General features: G+C 41.9%; 1 protein-coding gene across 1 annotated transcript in view; it reads right to left on the bottom strand.

Moving 5' to 3' along the window:
- The window catches only part of LOC126267190 (uncharacterized), a 472,459-nt gene extending 451,364 nt beyond the window's left edge, over nucleotides 1-21,095 (bottom strand). Inside the window, exon 1 of the mRNA XM_049972159.1 lies at nucleotides 20,977-21,095. Coding sequence (XP_049828116.1) covers nucleotides 20,977-21,067 — 91 coding nt within the window. The 5' untranslated portion in view covers nucleotides 21,068-21,095. The remainder of the gene's footprint in view (nucleotides 1-20,976) is intronic.
- Between the last annotated feature and the right edge of the window lie 862 nt (nucleotides 21,096-21,957).

The raw sequence follows: 21,957 nt of genomic DNA, 5'->3' as shown, positions 1-21,957 counted from the left end.
GTATTTCAGAGATTACAGGACTATTGGCCAAACAGCCTTATGGTACACTAGTTCCGAGCATGCCATTTGTTTTGAGTACAATAGTCTTAGTAGAGCACTGTCATTAAACAGTAAAAGCTACCAATACCTAACAAATCGGTATATTCCACACAGTACGAAGCAATGTCAGAATGTTTGTCTGGTAGCAAGTACATTCCTATCCTGGTGCAAATAAATATTCCGCCCTCCCCCTTCCCCCACAATCCTCCACCTATGTACGTGGCACACGCACTAATAACGCAAATGTCCTGTCAGTTTTGTTTTGGCTCCTCTATGTTCGAATTTAATACTAGTAGAGTGCTCCTTGACACAACCACTTCGATTAGATATCGAGTTGTAACGCGATATGAGATGGAACGAGCTTGTGAGAACTGTGGTAGGGAAGGCGACCTCATATTGGACGCTGATGTGACCTATTCTTGAGTACTGCTAGAACGTTCGCTATCGGCACCAGGTTGGATTAAAGGAAGACATTGAAGCAATTCAGAGGTGGACTGTTGGATTTGCTATCGGCGCTACAGTCAACAGTCTGGAGCCGAGAGACCGCTACGGTCGCAGGTTCGAATCCTGCCTCGGACATGGATGTGTGTGTGATGTCCTTAGGTTAGTTAGGTTTAATTAGTTGTAGGCGACTGATGACCTCAGAAGTTAAGTCGCATGGTGCGCAGAGCCGTTTTGCTATCGGCGGGTTCAAACAACACGCACGTATTACGGAGACACTTTGGTAACTCAAACGGGAAGGCGACACTACTTTGAGAACATTATTAAGAACATTCAGAGAGCCGGCATTTGAAACAGACTGCAGAACGGTTCCACTGTCGACAATATATATTTCGCGTTAGGACAACGAAGATAACATGAGAGAAATTTGGGCTCGTATGGAGAATACAGGGAACCGTTTATCACTCACTCTATTTGTGCGTGGAACAGGAAAGGAAATTACTAGCAGTGGCTTTCAGAGACTGTATGTACATGCAGACATACCACTGCACTGTGGCGTGAGGATTTCAGAATCAAGTAGGATTGCATATACGACTGGAAAACAAAACAAAACAAAAAATAGTTAAGTAACCTTAATTTTTTCGATGATAGTTAAATGTACGCTACTTACCCTTGTTTTCTCCTGTGGAACTTTAGTATTAATCTTAACATCATTTCCATAAATAACTCCAGTTGTATATATGCAGATGTACGTATTTCCTTTCGATGTTTTGTATTTAACTCCCTTACATGTCGTTATCACCTATTTTGTGAAAAACATAACTTGCAGCAAACCAAGTTTCTTTTTACTTATATTTGCTGACCAGTATTACTTTGATAACTACCTTCAGAGCACAGTGTCCTTCTTTAGGAAGCAGCGTTGGCAGCATTAATAAACCAAGACTTAACACAACGTCCCAGACACATTGTACAGTGCCCTATTAATAATTTTATTTTCTGATTCCTTTTGCATCTTCTTCCCTGAAATACTGATCAAGTGTCAGAAGGTAGGGCGATCAAGTGTTGACATGTTGGTGGAATTTACGACCAAATGCCCGAATGTCGTAGCCTAAGGACTGCCGCAATTAGACATGAAAGATCGCCCAGGCTCCCCACAACGCTGCCCCCTGGTTGCAGCTGCATTTTCGCTGTGAGGATGTTCCCTGACAGTTGTTGCTTCAGGTGCAACACAAGATTTCGGGCTCGCTGTAATGATGGGATGAGTGTCCGCTACGTTTCCTTCTGGTGCTGAGGCGCATTCAGTAACCCGTCGGAGCTCCACGGTGTGGATAACCTTGGCGCAGGCTTTCACGCTCAATTAACGGTTCGTGACACTTGTAAGGTAGAACGAAGTTTGATTGATGTTCTTGATACGTGTAGACACAGGGCCTGGGAGAGAGCAGTTTCCACAGGAAAAATTTCTGTCCCGCAAGGCCGAATTAATGGTAATCACAGAATTATTGCAAATCCAATTGGTCACCATGTAAAGGACCCGTCCTCTTCAGGATCGTGGACGAGAAGGCTGATTCGGACGGCGGTGATAGCGGAGCGGCGACCCCGGAATGAGCTCCTGATTGAGAAAATGCGTAACCATTCAGCGTCTAGCCCAGGAAGCACGCTAGCAGTGAACTCGTCTCTCCGGCCTAAGTACAGCGCTCGGCGCCTGGATACCATTGGTTCTAGCATCCTGTCACGTGACTGGCGTAAGGAAGAGGCCCGTGGCGTCGGCGACGTCTGGTGGTGCAGGCTGTGTCCTGCCAGCTCTCGAATATTATATGTAAAGATGGATGCTGCCAGCATGATGGGTAAGTAATATGGGTTACATACCGAGTAGGCGTAAGCCCACGATACTCTACAATGTGTTACGTCTTGGAGTACATCTGTCATAGTGTCGTTTCCCCTTAACATTCTCGAATAAAAGTGAATTACTGCAGTTAAAGAAAAAATAGCTACTCCTCACAGTAGATGCTGGATATAACTGCTACAGATGCAGAAACGGCTCTGTTTGTCATGTACAAAATGGACTTGGCTGCATGAACAACACCATTAGCTTAGCTCTTCTAGTGTGTGATACGTTATTATAGTGTAAAGAAAAAGAAATTACAGGGAGCGAGTTAAGGCGATTGTGGAGATCTTAACATCGATAAAGACAAAAATAGCTGAAATTCAGACCGGATTTTCATGAAGGCAATAAAGGCAATAAAGGACAGCCATTCTTTAACAGCAAGAATGATCTGATTTCTTTGAATCAGATTTCTCCGCAGTGAAACATGAAAATAATAGTTATTCTGCAGAAGATTTTTTGTTGTCATAATCCATTTAATAAGTATCTGAAGGAATTCCTTCGTTAGGTTAAAAAAAGGAAAAAAGAATTTCTACTACAAGATACAAGCATTAAAGATTCAGAAGATGAACAGTACAGTTATATTTAGCATTTATCGTAATGTACAAAGTAGAAAGTGTACCAACAACTGAAAGACCATACTACATTATTTATGATAACATCGGCTAAGAGACAGATGCGTCTAGCAAGAGTTTGCTCTATTTTCTATGCCACAGATAACTGTCGGCTGCTCACTGACAAGAGCAATGCTCTACTGTGGGCAGCTAGGCAAGACGATGTATGATTTTCTTGTTTTATGTTCATACGAGCCATCATCGACTTCAGTCAAAGGAAAAAACAATGTACAAAGAAGAGTATGGATGCCGATAAAATTCTGAAAGTCTGTTAATGTTGTCCCTCTCAGAATGCTACTTATTTGACAATGGACATAGCCGGAGTCACAGACTCTACAGGCAGTTCCCTTTATTTTTATTTTGGAACAGAGTGAACACTGAATTCAACAGTGAAATATATATTGGGAACATTACTGTTATTAAAAACATTAATAATAACTTAAGTAGGGGAAGTTAGGATAGTTCTCCGATAGTAAGATGAAACTTAAAAAGAAAGTAAGATTCTTCCTCTGAACGGAACAAGCTGGTTGATACAGTATACGATGAGTGGGTGGAAGAGTGCGGCAGCACTGCATTCTTATATTATGCAGGGGTTAGGTGATGTAGACGCCTGAGAGATCGAACAAGTCTTCTCAGAGAAGAGCAGGAAATCGCACGAGAGGTCGAGACGCTGGTGCTCTGATGCTCTGAGACCTGAGTATCACAGTCAAGTAAACTGTGGAAAATTTGTCATGGAACACATTTCAACATCTTGCACCACGTCTTCTAGACGACAAATGTCGTCGTCCGCTGGATTCCGCGACTGCTTACATCCAATCAAAAATCCAACGGAAACGCGGTAGCAGCGACACAGTTCCAGCTGGGAGAAGTGAACACAGAGGACGTCTTTGGCCGCCTAACCACCAAGGACAAGGTCCACATGTACCACTACGGTTTCTGTGCAAAGCAGGGCCAGCCGGAGTAGCCGAGCGGTCTAGGCGCTACAGTCTGGAACCACGCGACCGCTACGGTCGCAGGTTCGAATCCTGCCTCGGTCATGGATGTGTGTGAGGTCCTTAAGTTAGGTTTAAGTAGTTCTAAGTTCTATGGGACTGATGACCTCAGAAGTTAATTCCCATAGTACTCAGAGCCATTTAAACCATTTTTCAAAGCAGGAAAGGAAGCACTGGAAATATGTGGATTCACCAACGTGATGTTGAATCTTCCGGGGCTACCATGCTACAGTGGTAACTGCTTTAGGTGTAAGAGGCAAACTTTGAAACTGAATCACAGTTAGTCATAGTATCTTAGTATTTTGAAAGATATACAATTAGTGCTGTTATGTTTATGTATTTTCATTTTGTGCACTGAAGAGCCCAAGAGAATGGCACACATGCCTAATATCGCGTAGGGATGCCGCAACACGACGTGCCACGGACTCGACTTTGTGTGAGGAATTGACGCCATGAATCCTGCACGCTTGTCTACAGATCCGTAAGAGTACGAGGGGTTGGAGATTTCTTCTGAACCGCACGTTGCAAGGTATCCCAGATATGCTCAGTAATTTTCATGTGAGGGGATTCTGGTGGTGTTTAAACTCGGGGGAGTGTTCCTGGAGCCACTGTGTATCAATTCGGGACGTGTGGTGTATGACATTGTCCTGCTCGAATTGTTCATGTCCGTCGTAATGCACAACGGGCGTAAATTGTATGCAGGTGATCAGTCAGAATACTTACGTGCGTGTCACCTGCTGAGTCGTATCTACATGTATCAGGCGTCAAATATCACTCCAGCTGCACACACCCGACGCGATTACAGAGCCTCCACCAGCTTGAACAGTCCAGATTAACGAAATAAAAATACTCGAGTACGGTGCAATATCATTTCCAATTATCTCTTTGTCTGGTTACAGTGAGGTATTTTACGTCTTTGACAAGTTTTTTTTTTTTTTTTTTTTTTTTTTTTTTTTTTTTTTTTTTTGTCACATCGTAAGTCACTCTTTCCGACGCCGAAGAAGTACTTGTATCCCGTCTGGAGTTGTAGGTACCGAAATTTCTATTCATGCCATTGATTATCGACGTCACTATGTTATCAGGATATAAGTTCTATGCCGCTATATTTGAACTTAGTAACAGAGATGATTTTGCAATATAATCGTTTATTTTCATATGGACACGGTTCTATTCGCGGAAGCTTTCTTCGTAACATACCTGCCACCGCTAGTCATTATTTCTTAACACGTAGCTGAAATAAAATGAAAGTAATTAACTTCGCGATCCATCCTTCTGCAGGACGAATAATATTATGACTGTAAGGATTACTGAGAAAATACATTTTTTTTTTAAATTCTTCAACGAGCAACCTCTTGACCATCGACTATTTTTATCAGTGGTGTTAGTGCAGAATATAAATGAATGTAAACAGAGTGACGCCATCTGAGACTTTGACAATACAATTGTGTTTTACAAATAAAATGAGAGGCGTCTAGAAGTTATAGCAAGAAATTTGTAGAACGTTCAAAATGTCCAGATACGTGTCACGGCATACGTTTCCATAAAGTTTAGCACTTCCGTACTGTGTTTTTGGAGTAAACACAGTTTTGCTATCGGACAACAGTGAAACAGCCTTGTCTTTTGTGTTTCTCTAGTAAAACCCATACTCTGGCACAGGCAGTCAACTTACTGTAGGATACGAGGCTGCGAATGACTTCGAAAAACTGATTCAATCGGAGCAAAATTCAAACTGTCCCAGTAATACACAGTAAAAATTTCCACAAAATCAGTTGAAGGTTGTACAAAATCTTGCCAATGGCACAAGACTTGAGTACGTAAGCCTGTAGCACTGTAGCATTCGGGTAGTTACTTCTTAGTCACACTGCATAAGGAGAGATGCGCTTTAGAACTAAGATGTCTCCGGAACTCACTGCGAAGGAAATTGTAGACTGTAAGCGAACTGCCGGCCATGGTGGCGGAGTGGTTTTAGGCGCTTCAGTCCGGAACCGTGCGACTGCTATTGTCTAAGTTTCGAATTCTGCCTCGGACATGGATGTGTGTGATGTCCTTAGGTTAGTTAGGTTTAAGCAGTTCTAAGTTCTAGGGAACTGATGACCTCAGTTGTTAAGTCCCATATTGCCTAGAGCCATTTGAACGATTTGTAAGCGAACTGGCAGGTCATTATATCAGTAAACGCATTATAACGAATGCTGCAACTGTTCTGCCAGGACACGCTCAGCCATGTGCTCCTTTCCTGCCAGCACCATGAATTCCTGTGGTTTACTAATGGCTAGGATAGGTCAGAAGACGTTCTGGAATCACTCATGCGAATATCTGGTAGAATATTTCGTCTGCTGAGAACAGAAAAAATAACGTAAATATGGGCCACACTGTTCACAGTTCATAACCACACATATGTTAACTGTAACTGTTGGCGTGTTCTAAAGACAATTTTATCTTTGCCTGATCTATATAGTTTTGCAGTATGTATGTTCAGTCCTCATGCATATCAGAATATGTGTGTAGCATTCAATTCCTGCTCACAAGGGCGTGCGCAATAATCGCGACACTATACAAGAAGAACGTGCATGTTCACTGAGTCATGAAATATCGTCATTTGGCGTGCATTTTATCTCACATTGATATTTCATACGAACTCATGAACTGCGTACGTGTTCACGTCTTCCGATAACCTGCATGACACATTGCAGACATTCAAATAGTGATAATATTTACGTGACTATTCAGTTGGTTCAAATTGTTCTAAGCACTTTGGGACTATCAGAGACCTTCAGTCCCCTAGACGTTGAACTACTTAAACCTAACTAACCTTAGGACATCACACACATCCATGCCCGAGGCAGGATTCGAACCTGCGACTGAAGCAGCAGCGCGATTCTAGACTGAAGCTCCTAGAACCGCTCAGCCACAGCGACCGGCTTACGTTACTATTCACATACATATTCCAGATGGACTGCACGTATCCGAAAACGTGATGTAATATCCTTCAGCACGGCAGCGACTATTTGAAAATGAATTTGCTGACCATGAAGCACTACCAGTTAAACCGTCCGGTAACGAGAACGTCGAAACCCTATAGGAGTAAATCATACTTTGAACAATTCCATTGGCCGTTGTAGATGGATGTGAGGGATGTGAGCAGCAGGCAGAGATATGAATGACGCTTACTAGACAGATACGACAAATGTAGGCTACTAAACCGCTTCACATTTGCATTTGAATGTGATACTATGTCATACACGAAGAGTCTATCTAAAAACTTATATGTCCCTTGCAACATGTGCTGCCCAGTGAATACAATAAGACATGAGGAATACGATAAGACGTGAGGTATGTTATTAGAAAAACAAGAGAGATCAACCAGCAAACTTCCCGAGTTGAATTTTTAATGCTTCGTTCACAGAGAGAGTGGGATGGACTGAATCTTATCCGGCAAATAAACACATACTTTAGAGTTACAATTTAAATAATTAAAGACTTCATTAAGCGCAGTTATTGCGGCAATTAAGCAAATTACGTATCTCGCAAACGACATAAAACGCGACAATTTGGCTTCGCCTGTGCACGAATGTACCACTGAAAAGGCCCTTACCGTTACCTGTGCGAACGTGAATCTGAACCATTCGCGAATAAAAATCGCCAAGGAGGGAGGAAAAGAGAGGGAAAGAGAGAAGGAGCTGGAGTGCGCGAGGGAGGGCTGGAGGTGAGGAGCGTGGGGGAGAAAGATTCTTCTTAAGTAAATACGGACTGCAGTGTTGAAAACTCCGCTCTGACAAGCTGTGTATGAAAAGTAGGACCGCCTTCCATGTATTAAGCGACTGAGTCGGCCATTAATTAAAACACGCTTTCGTCTTTTAAAGCCGCCATTAAATCTTTAAAGACACGTTAAAGAAGCATGCACGGACCAGAACAAAATTTTATTCTACGATAGGCTTGTGCTGCGAAATGGTGCTCGTTATTTTTTCTAGTCTCAGGGTCCTGTAGGCATCCACATGGAATTTAATCATCGTTTCAAGACCATATCTGCCTAGGGTCACGGTAAATAAATTTACATACATTTTAGCATAAATAATTACGTTATTTCTTAGCGCATGGCAATATGATACTTTCGAAAGTAGGTTTGAGTTAAACGTGACCTTTACTTGTCCGGATCACGAGAAAATGCCAGATCACCGTAAGATACAGCCTTTACAGTGCCTAACTCACAGTTCAACAAAAAGTGACATTTAGATTACACAGAATGGGCATATGATAAATGAGAGTGAAGAGTTCAGATTCCTAGGCGTTCAGATATAGTAAGCTGTCGTGGGAAGACCATGTTGAGGCTCTGGTTCAAAAGCAAAACTCTGTTTCCTTTACCATTGGGAGAGTATCTGAAAAAAGTTACATTCACCATGAAAATTAGTCTATTTTCATTCTCTTGTGGCTTATGGTATTATTTTTTGGGGTAACTCTTCTGAATCATAATGAGCTTTTTGGCCTACGAACGAGCGGTTCGAGCAATGTGTGGTCTAAGGTAACAACTTTTGTAGACTCCTGTTCACTACTCTGGGAATTCTGACACTGGCCTCTCAATACAGATTTCCTTTAGTGGGGTTTGTTGTTAACAATATCAGCTTGTCCCCAAGAGTTAGCAGCTTCCAATCAGTTAACAACAGGCATAAATTCAGTGAGCATTTGGAAAGCATCTCCTTGACTATTGTTCAGGAAGACGTGCAGTATTCTGCTGCAACCACTTCCAACAAACTGTCAAAAGAATTAAAATATTTTAGCAGCAATCGAGTCACTTTCAAGTCTAAATTGAAAAGTTTGCACATTGCTCGTTCCTCCTAGAAAATTTAAGACAAAAGGAAATTCCTGTACAAAGTATTTGATAATGTTAATTTAAACTTACGGCTTGAAAAGAATTCACATACGTTTCATTTAATCTGTTATTACTCTTCTCTTATAATTTAATGTTCTGACCCGTTCCATGACCTTAGAAAAGTATTCCTTAATTTGGTCCTACGGAACATGACACACAAAGTAAAACAAAATAAATCTTCAAACCGTAAACTTTCGTTACAGACTGTAAAATGTTGCATGTTGTGGTATGAAGTACTGACTCACTAAAATATTTTAATGACTCAGCACTTGATTTTGTAACACGCAGTTTTGAATTCCTGTATGATAGTCTGGATAGATGTCTTCTTCCGGCCGTTGTGGCCGAGCGGTTCTAGGCGCTTCAGTTTGGAACCGCGCGACCGCTACAGATGCAGGTCCAAATCCTGCCTCGGGCATGGATGTGTGTGATGTCCTTAGGTTAGTTAGGTTTAAGTAGTTCTCAGTTCTAGGGGACTGATGACCTCAGATGTTAAGTTCCATAGTGCTCAGAGCCGTTTGAACCTTGGCATATGCAACAAACGTCGCTTCTTAAAGACATCGCGTTGATTAACATCGAGAAATTTTACCATTTATTGCTGCTCTATTTGACAAATGAGTGGCTAGAAGCAGTAGAGAAGTGGTTAGAATGATTTGAAAGAGATGGACAGAAAGGAGACCAATTACTTGGTGCTAAAAGGCGTATTACATAGTCAGTCCTCTTCCGGGCTGTATATTTCAATAACCATACCACTATATGACTCATTTCAAAAAATTTCGAAAGCTATGATTTTCAGAGTACAGATGGAATCGAGCAAAGGAAGATATAGTAAAGGAGCTGATATAGAACATAAAGTAACGAAATTTTAAAAAAGTAAATAGTCACGTAGACTAGTACACTGACTTCATACAATCTTTTCTCATGAAGATGGCTACGGTCGAGATGAAACCATCGGGTTTACTCCTATCTGAGCCAATATCTCCTTCATATCCAAAAACTTCATTTCGTTTTGTTGAATTTCGTTGTTCTATGAAAGACGAGTACGTTCTCCACGAGGACTTGAATTAGGCCATAGTGACACTTTGACAGTTACTTTCCTTCCAAGACACCGAAATTTCTCTGTGCACTGAATTGGTAAACCAACGCCCATGGGATATCGAACCATGGTTTGATGCTACTCAGACACTGAATTATGTCCACAATATTTAAGATTACATGTACAATAATTTGATACAGAATTACTGCCTCTTCCAGAAACGGTGAAAACATATCGTAGCTATCAATAGCTCAGAACATAGTTCTATTCAGTGTAAGCTTAATATGCATATGTGCCATGACAGAGGCACACACTGCAGTCAATGTCGAGAAGTGGTGATTGTTACTCGTCATTCTACAAATAGGCGTAGTTCTGTATACAGTTCTTTACTAATTCACCATTCTAAATTTGGCACCTTCCATGACAGAATGATACGATCTCCAACACCCTTGATTATATGGACCTCACTTCGTTTCAACAAGACCTTAAAACGTCCTTATTTCTCCACAAGAATCACATACCAACAGCGTAAACGACTACATATGTTTGCACCGTAACCTGACGTTGGATGAGAAAGGCTATGTATCACAGTGTAGGTGAAAGCGATGACTGTAATAACTTTAGCCACTCAGTCAGTGTAGCTGTCAGTGACCGCTGTAACAATCCGATGAATGGATGGTTTTTTGATATATAGTCTTGTCAATAGATAACGGTAATAAACCCCATAATGTTTCACAGGTTTGCTTGGTCTGTTTCGAGTAGCCTCAAAATTATGAAAAAGAATTTCGTATTTTCATTAAACAGGAAATTTACATACGAGTACACTGGCCGATGAAGCACACCTTCGTAAGGTTAAAAGCGGCAAATGCTTTCTGAAAAATTCCATGAACCGTTTTCAACAGCAGGAAACTGATAAAGAGGAAAATAAAGTTGAACTGGAGTTCATGACAAATGGTAAAGAAACTCTCCCCTTAGAATGGAGTACATTTACTATTCATGTTATTAGTATATTATCACTGAACTGATCTTCATACTGCAGTACTTCGTTCAAGTTAGCCACACTTTCCAGCTACCTCTCTAAATAGTCACTGGGCCGACGTAGACATTTTTGATGGCACTGTATAAACTTTCCCGTACCCTCGTCACAGAATGTAGCCGCTTGTGCTTTCAGCCAATTCTGTGCGCTAGTCTGCCTTCCGTTGTTTGTGCCAAAATGATGTCTTCGTGGACAACGGTTCATGTGAGCAGAGATGAACAATGGAGGGAGACAATTAAGGACTATTTCGTGGGTGATCAAACACTTCCCATGGAGAACGCTGCAGGAAGGTCTTCATTGCGGCTGCAGAACGAGACTGAAATTTCTCTTGAAGAAAGAAACGCTGGCCGGAGTGGCCGTGCGGTTCTAGGCGCTACAGTTTCGAACTGCGCGACCACTACGGTCGCAAATTCGAATCCTGCCTCGGGCATGGATGTGTGTGATGTTCTTAAGTTAGTTAGGTTTAATTACTTCTAAGTTCTAGGCGACTGATGACCTCAGAAGTTAAGTCGCATAGTGCTTAGAGCCATTTGAATTTGAAGAAAGGAATGCATGACATTTAGGTTATGTAGGCTGCATTGCTTCAGGAGAAATCTGTCATCAGATCCACATACGAGGCGGGAGACACTGTTGTTTTAGGCAATTCTACATAATCCCTTTGTGCTTTGAACTGGACAGAGCGACGTGAAGTGATACACAGGCACACTGTAACCAATACCAAACACATGTGTGCTAAGCTCCACCGGATTTTCACAGTGGTTTCCATTTCGCGTCTAATCGGATCTTACTTTCCGGATACGCCTCGTATTTTTTGCTTCGAGGATAAAGTTTTCTGTTTCTCGTTACGGTGTTTCCCCATGAAGCATGCACAGTTTTCAAAATAAAATTAAAAAGAAACACAAAAAATCTTAAATTAATGTAGTGGAAGACCAAATACAACTTCATGAGTATTCCACTGAATACGCTTGTTATGGAAAAACTCCAACCCGAAGTTAGGCATGTTAGTTTCTTTAATATCACCTTAAAGCAGATGTTCCGGCAAGTCAACCTAAACTGCAGCCCTTCAATGAAACATACCGATGAGACCAGCCGCGCCACGCTTGACTGTTCGTTTCGTTCGCGTAACAACACAGACAGCGACAGCCGCAGCTAGTCGATAATACGAGCCGTACTCGTAAGGAGTAGCACTTGTACGAAAAGGTAAGTTAATTTCCACTCCTGGTCAAGAGAGAGAAGCTCAGTACTCCTCCGGATGCCTTACGATACCCTCGAAAAATTGGCAGATTTCTCGCGACCCTCGGGCGAGATGTATTCCAATCCCCTGCTACAGTGACTTAGAAGCTGGTTAACCTGTTAACCTACAGACACAAGAATTGCACCTTCCAATAAAGGAATCTTTAGGTAATTCGTTCACTGGTAGTCCTGTTCTAGCGCTACACATCAGTGTGTGCTAAAATAATAAACCATCCATTAGACGAATGATTCGTTAATGTAGCGCTCAGAATAACTTTAAAAATTACTCTTAAAGGTATCTGCAATAACAAGTTGTTAACCTCATAGAGCACTTGGATTTCCGAGAATCTTTTAACAGAAGATATAAACTTTCAAAACTGACCATACAAGTTTAATGAGATGTATGCCAATGCTCAACATATTTCTGGGATATCTGGTGCTCGCTGACCAGAAATTGACGCGTTTCGAGTAATAAAAATATGTGAACAACGTGTCACAGTTATTCTGGCGACCTATTCATCGCAGGTATGTCTCCTCAAGTTTACGTCATAGTCGTAGGCCTCCTACGAAACTATGTCGCACGATAGATTGACTCTAGAAGCAAGACGCGGCAAGGGTACAACTGACTGTAATTAACACAATTCTGTGGCGTCCACAACTTGTATGTTGTATAAAACTGCGGAGTACACCTGACAGTTGTCTCCAACACTTGTCTCGTATACAGTAGTGATATGGGCTAACAACATGTAGACCACATTTAGCTGTGGTGTAGCGGTCAGTAACAAATCTCGACTTTCACAGATGTCAGCAAACATCCAGCAGTGCCGGATGCGTTTCTTCTTAATGTGAGACGTAGTCATAAGAAGTACAAACATATTATTCTAAGGTGTTACCGGCCACATCCTATACAAAAATGGAGGAATGATGGTAAGTGAGAGATTTGCGATGAAGGAATCGGTATATTGTTAGTTTACCGGTCAAAAAAGTCGTTCACAAGATTGTGTGTGTCGGTATTTCTGTTATACGTCCATCAAGAAAATGTTCTAATGAAATTCGGAAATGAAGTAGTCTATTTTATGATTGGTACTTACCTTCGATTACAAAACCCTGCTTATGCGGCCGTGCCAGACGACCAGAAACTCCAAACTCTCTCTAAACGTGAATTTATATTGCCGTTCGGAACGGGATCTAAAAATCACGCTTGACCGCTACGGTCGCAGATTCGAATCCTGCCTCGTGCATGGATGTGTGTGGTGTGTGTAGGTTAGTTAGATTTAACTAGTTCTAAGTTATAGGGGACTGAAGACCTTAGAAGTTAAGTTCCATAGTTCTCAGAGCCACTATTTTTTTTTTAAATCTGATCGTTCTTCTCCAGCAAAATATCTGTTTTTGCGACCTAAAACGAGTGTAAGCTGTACACATTACTAATTCAACTCACGGTGCCAACTAGGTATTCGGACGCTGTGGCGTACGTCACAGCACTAGAGATTATAGGTCTTACGAGTTGCAAAATGGCTCTGAGCGCTATGGGACGTAACTGCTGAGGTCATCAGTCCCCTAGAACTCAGAACTGCTTAATCCAAACTAACCTACTGACATCACACACATCCATGCCCGAGGCAGGATTCGAACCGGCGACCGTAGCGGTCGCGCGGTTCCGGAATGAAGCGGCTAGAACAACTCGGTCACTCTGGCCGGCCTTAGAAGTTGCAGCAGCCGTCTCCAGCAAAGAGGGAGTTATTATTTGAGACCGTTTAACACTACATACCTGAGCATATAAATGGACTCATACTGTCAATAACTTGAGACAAAGTTAATTACTTTATTGAGTACCTTTTCATTGACCTACTGCTTTCTAGCCTGGCTCCGGACGTAGCCGAGCATTCGAGACGTGTGTCGTGAAAGACAACTAGTGTGACGTCACAAGTTCGTTGCCGGGCCCATATTTACCGCAGGTGCCGTTCGGCTAATGGATACACCATGAGAAAAAAACAATTGACCTGGCGAATAAGTCATCCTAACATGTAAGTGGAAATCCTGCGGAATACATGTCGGAAATTTACCATCAGTTCTTCACATGATGAACTCATGTTTCCTGGTGAGTTCTCACTCTACGGGGTTCAGCGCGTCTCTCCGTGACAGCGACGCCAAATTTTATAGATATAAATCTCACTGAGTGCATCCACTTTCCTAACGAAAGGTAATCTGGTGGAAATTACTTTCATATATCATCACATGCCATGGCAGGACGCGAAGTCACTTCAGCTGCAAGGATAGGGAGCTAATAGTACACACAAAGCAGCAAGCACATACCAAAAGTATATATCCTGATGAAACCAGCCAGTATTAACAGCCGAATCATACATATTTTTCATAGCAAGACGTGCTCCCACAACCAGAAAAAATTTTTCTTACATTTATGACTTTCCAAAGCGACACGAGGCCATATAAGCAATACAGCAATAGATGAAAGCTGCATAATTAAAACCTGAAGATGTTAAAACATTCATGGTGGTGTCTGATTGTTCTATATCGTGTCTCCCTACCACTTTCGCACAACGACGCTCTGAGCGTGTTTTTTTAGGGAATTGACTAGTTTGAACCTCGGACCTGTTGCTGGTAAGGAGATTCCAGACCACACATGACATGTAGAATTCAGAAGAATTCAGTGAGACTAGCGATGGTATAAATGATCTCAGCGTCAGCTCCACTGCACTCCCTGTAAAAGAATCTTAATACTAACTAAATTTAGTGGAAGGGGTTCAAGGCTTTCCTATTTTTAGTTAGCTGGTAAAATAACGTCGAAAAATCAGTTAAGTTTACCATTGGAAATTTTATTCTACTCACAAAACATTGTTTATAAATTGCACTATTGATAAAAGGAGAAGTTGTAATAAAGGATGGTAAAAACTAACTGCGTTCAACAAAAATGTGAACGAATATTCCCTAAACGGGTTTCCAAGTTCTACAATGGATCGAAGGATGACCTATGCCATATACATCTATAATCAACGTTTAAATTAAGTTTCACAAAAGAGAAAACTATCAAAATGGTCTACACTGACCCTCAATTATCTTTAATTACTTATCTAACTTGTCGTAATTTACAGTGGCTGATGTGGCTTCTCAATAATTATATAACAGAGAAATCATCGCGTTTCAGATTTTTACTTCAAGTGGCAAATGTGAACACCATGAACTTTAATTTACGATCGACACAAGTATTACGCAAAAAAGGAGGTGTAACAGATGAGACTTCTGCAGTTGTGGGTGAAGCCTCATGCGCTCAAAAATGCGGCATCGCGTGCGTTCATTAACTTGTCGGTGTTTTGGCAGCTTCAGGGGGGCAGCGGCCAGCGTACAGCTCCGCTCACCTGGCCATCTCGGAAGCAACTCCTGTCCTAACTTCTCCTTACTACAATTTACCGAAGTTGGTTTAAAAAACTATCTGGCTGTGTTTTCATCTAACCAATCAGGGTCTCAATGTTAACCTTAAGCTCCGCCTACAAAAATTTTCGTGGTGGGGCAATGTTTTTGAAGTTTGCAACGTAACAGAGACGCTAAAAAGTCTCACGCTAAAACGTGCAGCTGGTGTGGTCCTTTTAGCGTTATCGTAAGATCTATACTGTTCTTCTGGAGGGCGTGGCCCTTTTTGTGTTATAGTAAGATCTATACTGTTTTTCTGGAGGGCTCTAGCATGTAACATGGGCTGGGGGATGGTCCTTTACGTAATAGAGACGCGTAAAAGTCTCATGCTAAAACGTGGGGTTGGTTGTCTAAGCAGTAGGCTGCCGACGTGGGTGTTCAGTCCGTCCCTTATCGTAGGGCCTTCTAGCTTAACACGGTTCTGCTCTCGGCTTCTGTTCTCGTTTCTCCCCTTGGAACTGCGTCGGTCTCACGGTGGGAAAGTACGACATGCATTTAGGCATTCTTGTGTTAGTCTGTGGTACTCCATTTGCTCACTCGTTACTCGTAATACTTTGGTTAATTTAATGTCACGATTTATTCGGAGCTATGTGACATACTATTGGATTTGCTTATCATGTCAAGGTTTTAATGGAAGGTGTTGGATTTTCCTGACACCTTACAATGTACCGCAGCCTGCCATACTTCTGACAAATTCCAATTATCGCAAGCAAAAACAGAATAGTTACGTAGAAGGGAAGTAGCCGAATCTATTAAGCGTTAAAAATCATTCCAAAATACTCCACTTCATTTCCTCACGTATTAACTAAATAGTTTTCCTCATAAATTTATCTTTAATTTGCACACTAATACACATCACAGTTTACGTGCGGTCCACAGATTACACTCTGTGGAAAAGATGAAGGAAAAACATTGGTATCAACTGCTGTAAATAAAGCAATGTCCGACAAGAAGTAAGCAAACGGCGTTTGTAACGAGTTTCGTTATTGAACATGAATAAAGCCTAAGCTGTACATATATACCGCAGCTTCATTTTCTTCCCATAATGTTAATTTACTTAACACAAATCACAGTGCGAATATGAACGTATAACCATAGGCCCCAGAAGGCGAGTTTACTGCGGTCAGCACAGCAATCTCCCGGTCTTTGTCGCCTTTCTTGACCTTGTAACCACTACTAATAGGTCCAGTGGCTCCTCAGTTGCTGTAGCTGGGCTACGTGCGCCCAGTCGCAGCCCTTCTGAGGGAAGAAATATATCGAACCTCAGTCCGTCGATTGGCAGTCAGCCGCACTGACCACTCAGCTACGGGGACAGAGACGAAAGCAACTAGTATTATGTAGTTATTTTTGTGTGTCTGCTACTACCAGTGACGTCTCGGGAGGTAGGTAGTGCAGATCACCAGTGCAAGCCATATGTGAAACTATGTACTTGTGTACTACTGAAGTACGAAATATGACGACTGGCTCACTACATGAAGAAATTTTATATGAACTTACATTCGATAATAACTCGTTTTTCAGTTAGGCCTACCGAAATAGAAATACTACCGATTGCACACTTGACATATAAAACACAGACCGTCCTGTACCAGACCTTTTCAGGTGTCGTAATGAATCACTACAATTTTCCAGACTTCATCCGTCTGCTTCAGTCCACCCTTGAACAGGTGAAAGAAATTTTTGTAGCAACCGTTGAAATTCCTCTTCGATGTGTTCCTGAAGCAGCTCGTGAACTGTACGCAATGTACGCTTCTGTCTTTAAATGTGTAGATAAACAAAAAAACTCCTTCAATAGAATGAAGAATCAGTCCAAGCTGCATATATTACTTTTTATTCATTCGATGACAAGTTTCGGGCCTAGACCAATTTTCAAATAATCACAACAAAGTCGAAAGTGACATTTTTGAAGATGTCGGAAATGCCCAGTAAACATTTACAGTGCATGCAAGTAACTCATTGCACTTTTCTGACATCTTCTAAAATGCCATTTTCGACTCTGTTACGATGATCTGAAAATGGTTCTTGGCATTAAACTAGTCATCGAACGAATAAAAAGCAAAAATTTGCAACTTACACTGGTTGTCATTCTATTGATTAACAGAAGTTGCTGACCAAATTTATTCCAGCATGCTGGAATTTCGTACAAACCTCCTTAGCTCAGGTATGTGCAGGCCATGGAACCACCCCTATGTGTCCACATGTGATGCAACGTCATTTAGTAGAATCAGAAATATGGTAGGGGGTGGGAAGGTGTCGGTGGAGAGGGAACTGTATCTGTGCAGAAACCGACGATGGAAGAACCACTCACACATAGAATTAACACTTTTTAATGTCAGTCACTTATCTACATCTTCTTAGTCCAGTGCCCTTAATCCAGCGCCGGCCATTCTCATTATTATTTGACACTCAGATAGAAACTCAAGAAACGACATGAAACTGTTTCTCTTACTTTGAAATGCTTATTAATGTCGCTAGCAGAGCATGGTTCCCAATACTCAAGATAAACCAGTATTACGGGCTTGGCACTCAAAATGGTAAATATGCTATTCATCGTGTGTATTTAACGAGACTAACACGAAGTGTTTCAGTAGCTCAGTAGCTTGGAGCATTTGATTAGAGCCTGAACGCAGGCACTGATAACTCAGTACAGCAATAAAGGAGATACTCTCAGCAGTAAACTTAGTAATACAGTTATCTATTGGCAAACATTTTTGCGCACAGTGAGTAAACCAGTTATTTCTTAAAATTCGGTTTTTAATATTTGCTGGTAGTCTCGTTAGGCTTTAGAATTAGTAATAACATATAACTATCATGTGAAGGTCAGAACAAGAATCGTCTATGAAACGTGTACACGTGTGTGAAGCCTGACAGCAGGCGAGAAGCTGTTGGTAACACGTCGCGACCCTGAGGAATTCTCTGGCGAGCGGCGTCTCCCGTGACCAGTGAGCGGGCGGGTGCTGCCAGCGGCCAACAGTAAGTGCCTGATTGGCTCGTTGCGCACCAAGGTCGCGCAGCTGGACTCCTGTCACACACAACCTTAGAAGCGCCGCCGCCGCCGCCGCCCCCTGGAGAGGCTTTGGATCCACTACATCAATCTCCAGAATTAAGGACGTGACAACAGGAGGCCCCATAAAAAAGGATGAAACTAAAAAGGGTAATGCGTTCTTAAGTAGTAGTTTAAATGGTAAAGTAACCGTGCAGCACGACCATGATGTCACCTAGTACGCTACGAATGTGAATTTCATTTCTTTTGTATATCATGCCTACCCCATGCCTGTTGTCAGTGTAGACTGCCAGATCCTTCTATGAACTATGTTTTCACATGCATAGCAAACAAGAAATATTCATATTTTGTGATTACTTGATACCTGCAGAGGACTTTTTAATCGAGCATATTAGTAACAGCTTTCATCAGTTTGTTTAATCAAAGTCCGTCCAGTAAACTGCCACTATTTCAAGGCAGAATGTCTTAAATTTTTTTTTTCAGTAGTGGGCAATGAAATGCAAAGGCCATACATCCAATCTAAAGAGTCTGACAATGTTCTCCGCAGATGGTGACGAAATAGGGCATTTTCAAGAGAATCCATACGGGCTACGGCATAACTGCCATCAGTATCAAATAGCTACACGTTTATCAGATAACAGCACCAGTCGTATTCTTCCCATCATCATCACGGTAATTCCTGCGTGATCATCAATACATGTAAATCTCTAGTCTTATAATAAGTGAGACAACAAGTGGACAACATAACTCGAAATGTGTTATAAGCGAACAACATATGGAGGGTAAATTGAAGCGAATGTAGACCGATTATCTAACAATGTGTTAGAAAATTCCCGTTACAAACTTCTAGGACTTGTAGAGTGGAGTGATTACATAATATTATGGATAGGAACCCACGCCCGTAAGCATGCCGTTCGCGCCCTACTGTGGTTTCAATTCAGTTGTTTAACTCATTCACTTCTGCCTGAGGAATTGAGTTACACGAAACGCAGTGCAAATATTAGGTAACAATTGAAATGAAACATAATGAAACCACGTTGGTGGTCGCCACATGGAGCCATTGTTGCAATGCATCACAGCTGTTGTGTACATACCCTATGCTAGGTTATTTTTTGTTATGGGGTAAACACGTAGTGTTTAGGCGTCTATACAAACAAATGTGCTTAAGCTATAAATGAGTGTTTCGTTATGTTTCCTTCAAATTATTGCCTAATAATAATATTTCGTCACGTTTCGTTCAATTCTATACAAAGGGTTGCAGGTCACAGTTCGCTCCTAGAAAACAGTTTCAATAGATACGTAGGAAACAAGAATGATGGGTACTGTAATAAACTGCATAACAGCCATTCATGGAATCAGTTAATAATAATTTCATTTGCACAGTTAAGTTTAGCGGCAGTTTATTCCCCAACAGATATTGGAATTTGTTATACATAAGTGTAGCCCATACTGTGTCTGCACTGTTAAGTTCCTGTTGATGTACCAGTGCTTCGAAAGTGGAAGGATATAACATATAATCGCTTATTTGTGTGTAAGGAAATAACGATTGTGCACAGGACAAAAACGAGACAGTGATTGGAGTATTAAAACGATTGCGTCGAAGAAGATAACGTGTGTGTGTGTGTGTGTGTGTATCAGCACAGTCTTATGTCAACAATATGTTTGTTGTCAAACTAATTCCTTATCTTGATTACGGCCTCTTCTGGAACTTTAGTGACATTTTATTCTTACCAACGAATCTTAGTTTAATTTCAGGGAATCATTTGTGAGCCCTTTACAGCTCAGTCAGAAGTATCCAAATCTGTTTTCATGCCTCACTTCCTCGCTGTTTTCTTAACCGAAACGGCCGTCTCAGATTTCGTCGTACTTAAACGATTGGTATACGAAGCTACAAATAGAGACTGATTACGACAGCTGCTTATCGTAAGTTTTACAGCTAAATATTACAGACACGTGATACGTGCTCTGCGGTGACTGTTGCATGTGGCGAAGCAGTGTACCTGTATCTGGGAGTACACACGTGGGTGATATAAGGATTTGACAATTGTGGAAAAGTTTCAGACTTATATTACAGTATTACTTCTGCCTCCTGTTTTCAATTAATAACAAACCAAACCAATATTGTTACACAGTCCACTGACTGTGCATCCTGATAAAGAATTTGCAAAACAACAAGAGACAATGTAACGTTATTCTTGTTTCTGTGAGTTTGCGTCGTCGGGAGAAAGAAAAATGATGTCAATCATCCTCGCAAAAAACTTCGACAGCGCACATAATACAGACGCGATGTTTCGTGCTAACAGGCAGGAAAACGTCCTGCAGCCTCGCTGAGTTTTACTACGTCTGTTGCTGGCTGCGGCTCCCGCGCCGCCGCAGCGCTCGGCGCGTGTCCCCGGCGCGCTCGCTACTCACCCACGAGAGCCGGCGAGAGCAGCGCCAGCAGGCAGCAGGCGGCGCGCACCCCGCTGCCGCTCGACATGTCCCGGACGGGGATCGCGCCCATACTGACCCTCTGGTCGCGAGGCGCGGGCCGCCCTGCCACCACGCGCCGCCGGCGGCGCATGCGCGGTGCGCCTCCCGTGCGCAGCGCCGCCACGGGCAATTACGGACCGATTGTTGTCAGCTGTCGGAAGGTCTTTACAGCTAGCGTTAGCCGGCGTCGCTGACGCGGCCTTGTCCTACTCTCTGGTCGTTTGTCGCAACTTCTCCCCATAGCGGGTTAATTTTAAACCATCAGTTTTTTTCTTCGTGCGTTCTGTCTTGACTCTGTTCATTCAATAGTCCGATTTAAGGTAGTATGCGCTTGACAGGTAGTGAAATGATGAACCGTGAATTTACTTTCGAAACTTTTTCTTAAGAATTTACTTTATTTACTACAGATTCATCAAGAACATTAACACATTTAATCACATTAGTGGAAGTAGTTGCCAGGTAGTAACAGATGAAATCATAAGCAAATTCCAAAAGGGTAATTTTTCACTTTAATGGTGCCTAAAGCATTTTTTAAAAGAAACATTTAAAATTATAAGCAGAAAGCACCCTCTAAATATCAAGTTACAATTTATTCAGAGACAGAAAGAAACAAAGTTTTGAGCGCATGAGCTTTCGGGCTGAGAACCTTGCCGCTCCCTTTCGACACGGCCGTAGTTACGACCGCTCACAACAGCTCTGAAAGACTACACAGGTGCAAATCTGCAGCACACCAGATTACCTTAAACTAAAATTTTAACAATTCACACAAGCACACAACTATGCACCCCGTCGGAGGGAGGGAAATGGTACAAAACACTAAAATTAAAAACTTAACTTTGCCACCGAACGTGTATCTTGATTTTAACTTCTAAGAAAAGTGTTACGGTGAAAGGGTGGTAACTTTATATATTAAAATGATCA

Source organism: Schistocerca gregaria, chromosome 4 (assembly GCF_023897955.1).
Source record: "Schistocerca gregaria isolate iqSchGreg1 chromosome 4, iqSchGreg1.2, whole genome shotgun sequence".
Taxonomy (NCBI): Eukaryota; Metazoa; Arthropoda; class Insecta; order Orthoptera; family Acrididae; genus Schistocerca; species Schistocerca gregaria.
This window is presented reverse-complemented; position numbering and strand designations above follow the sequence as displayed.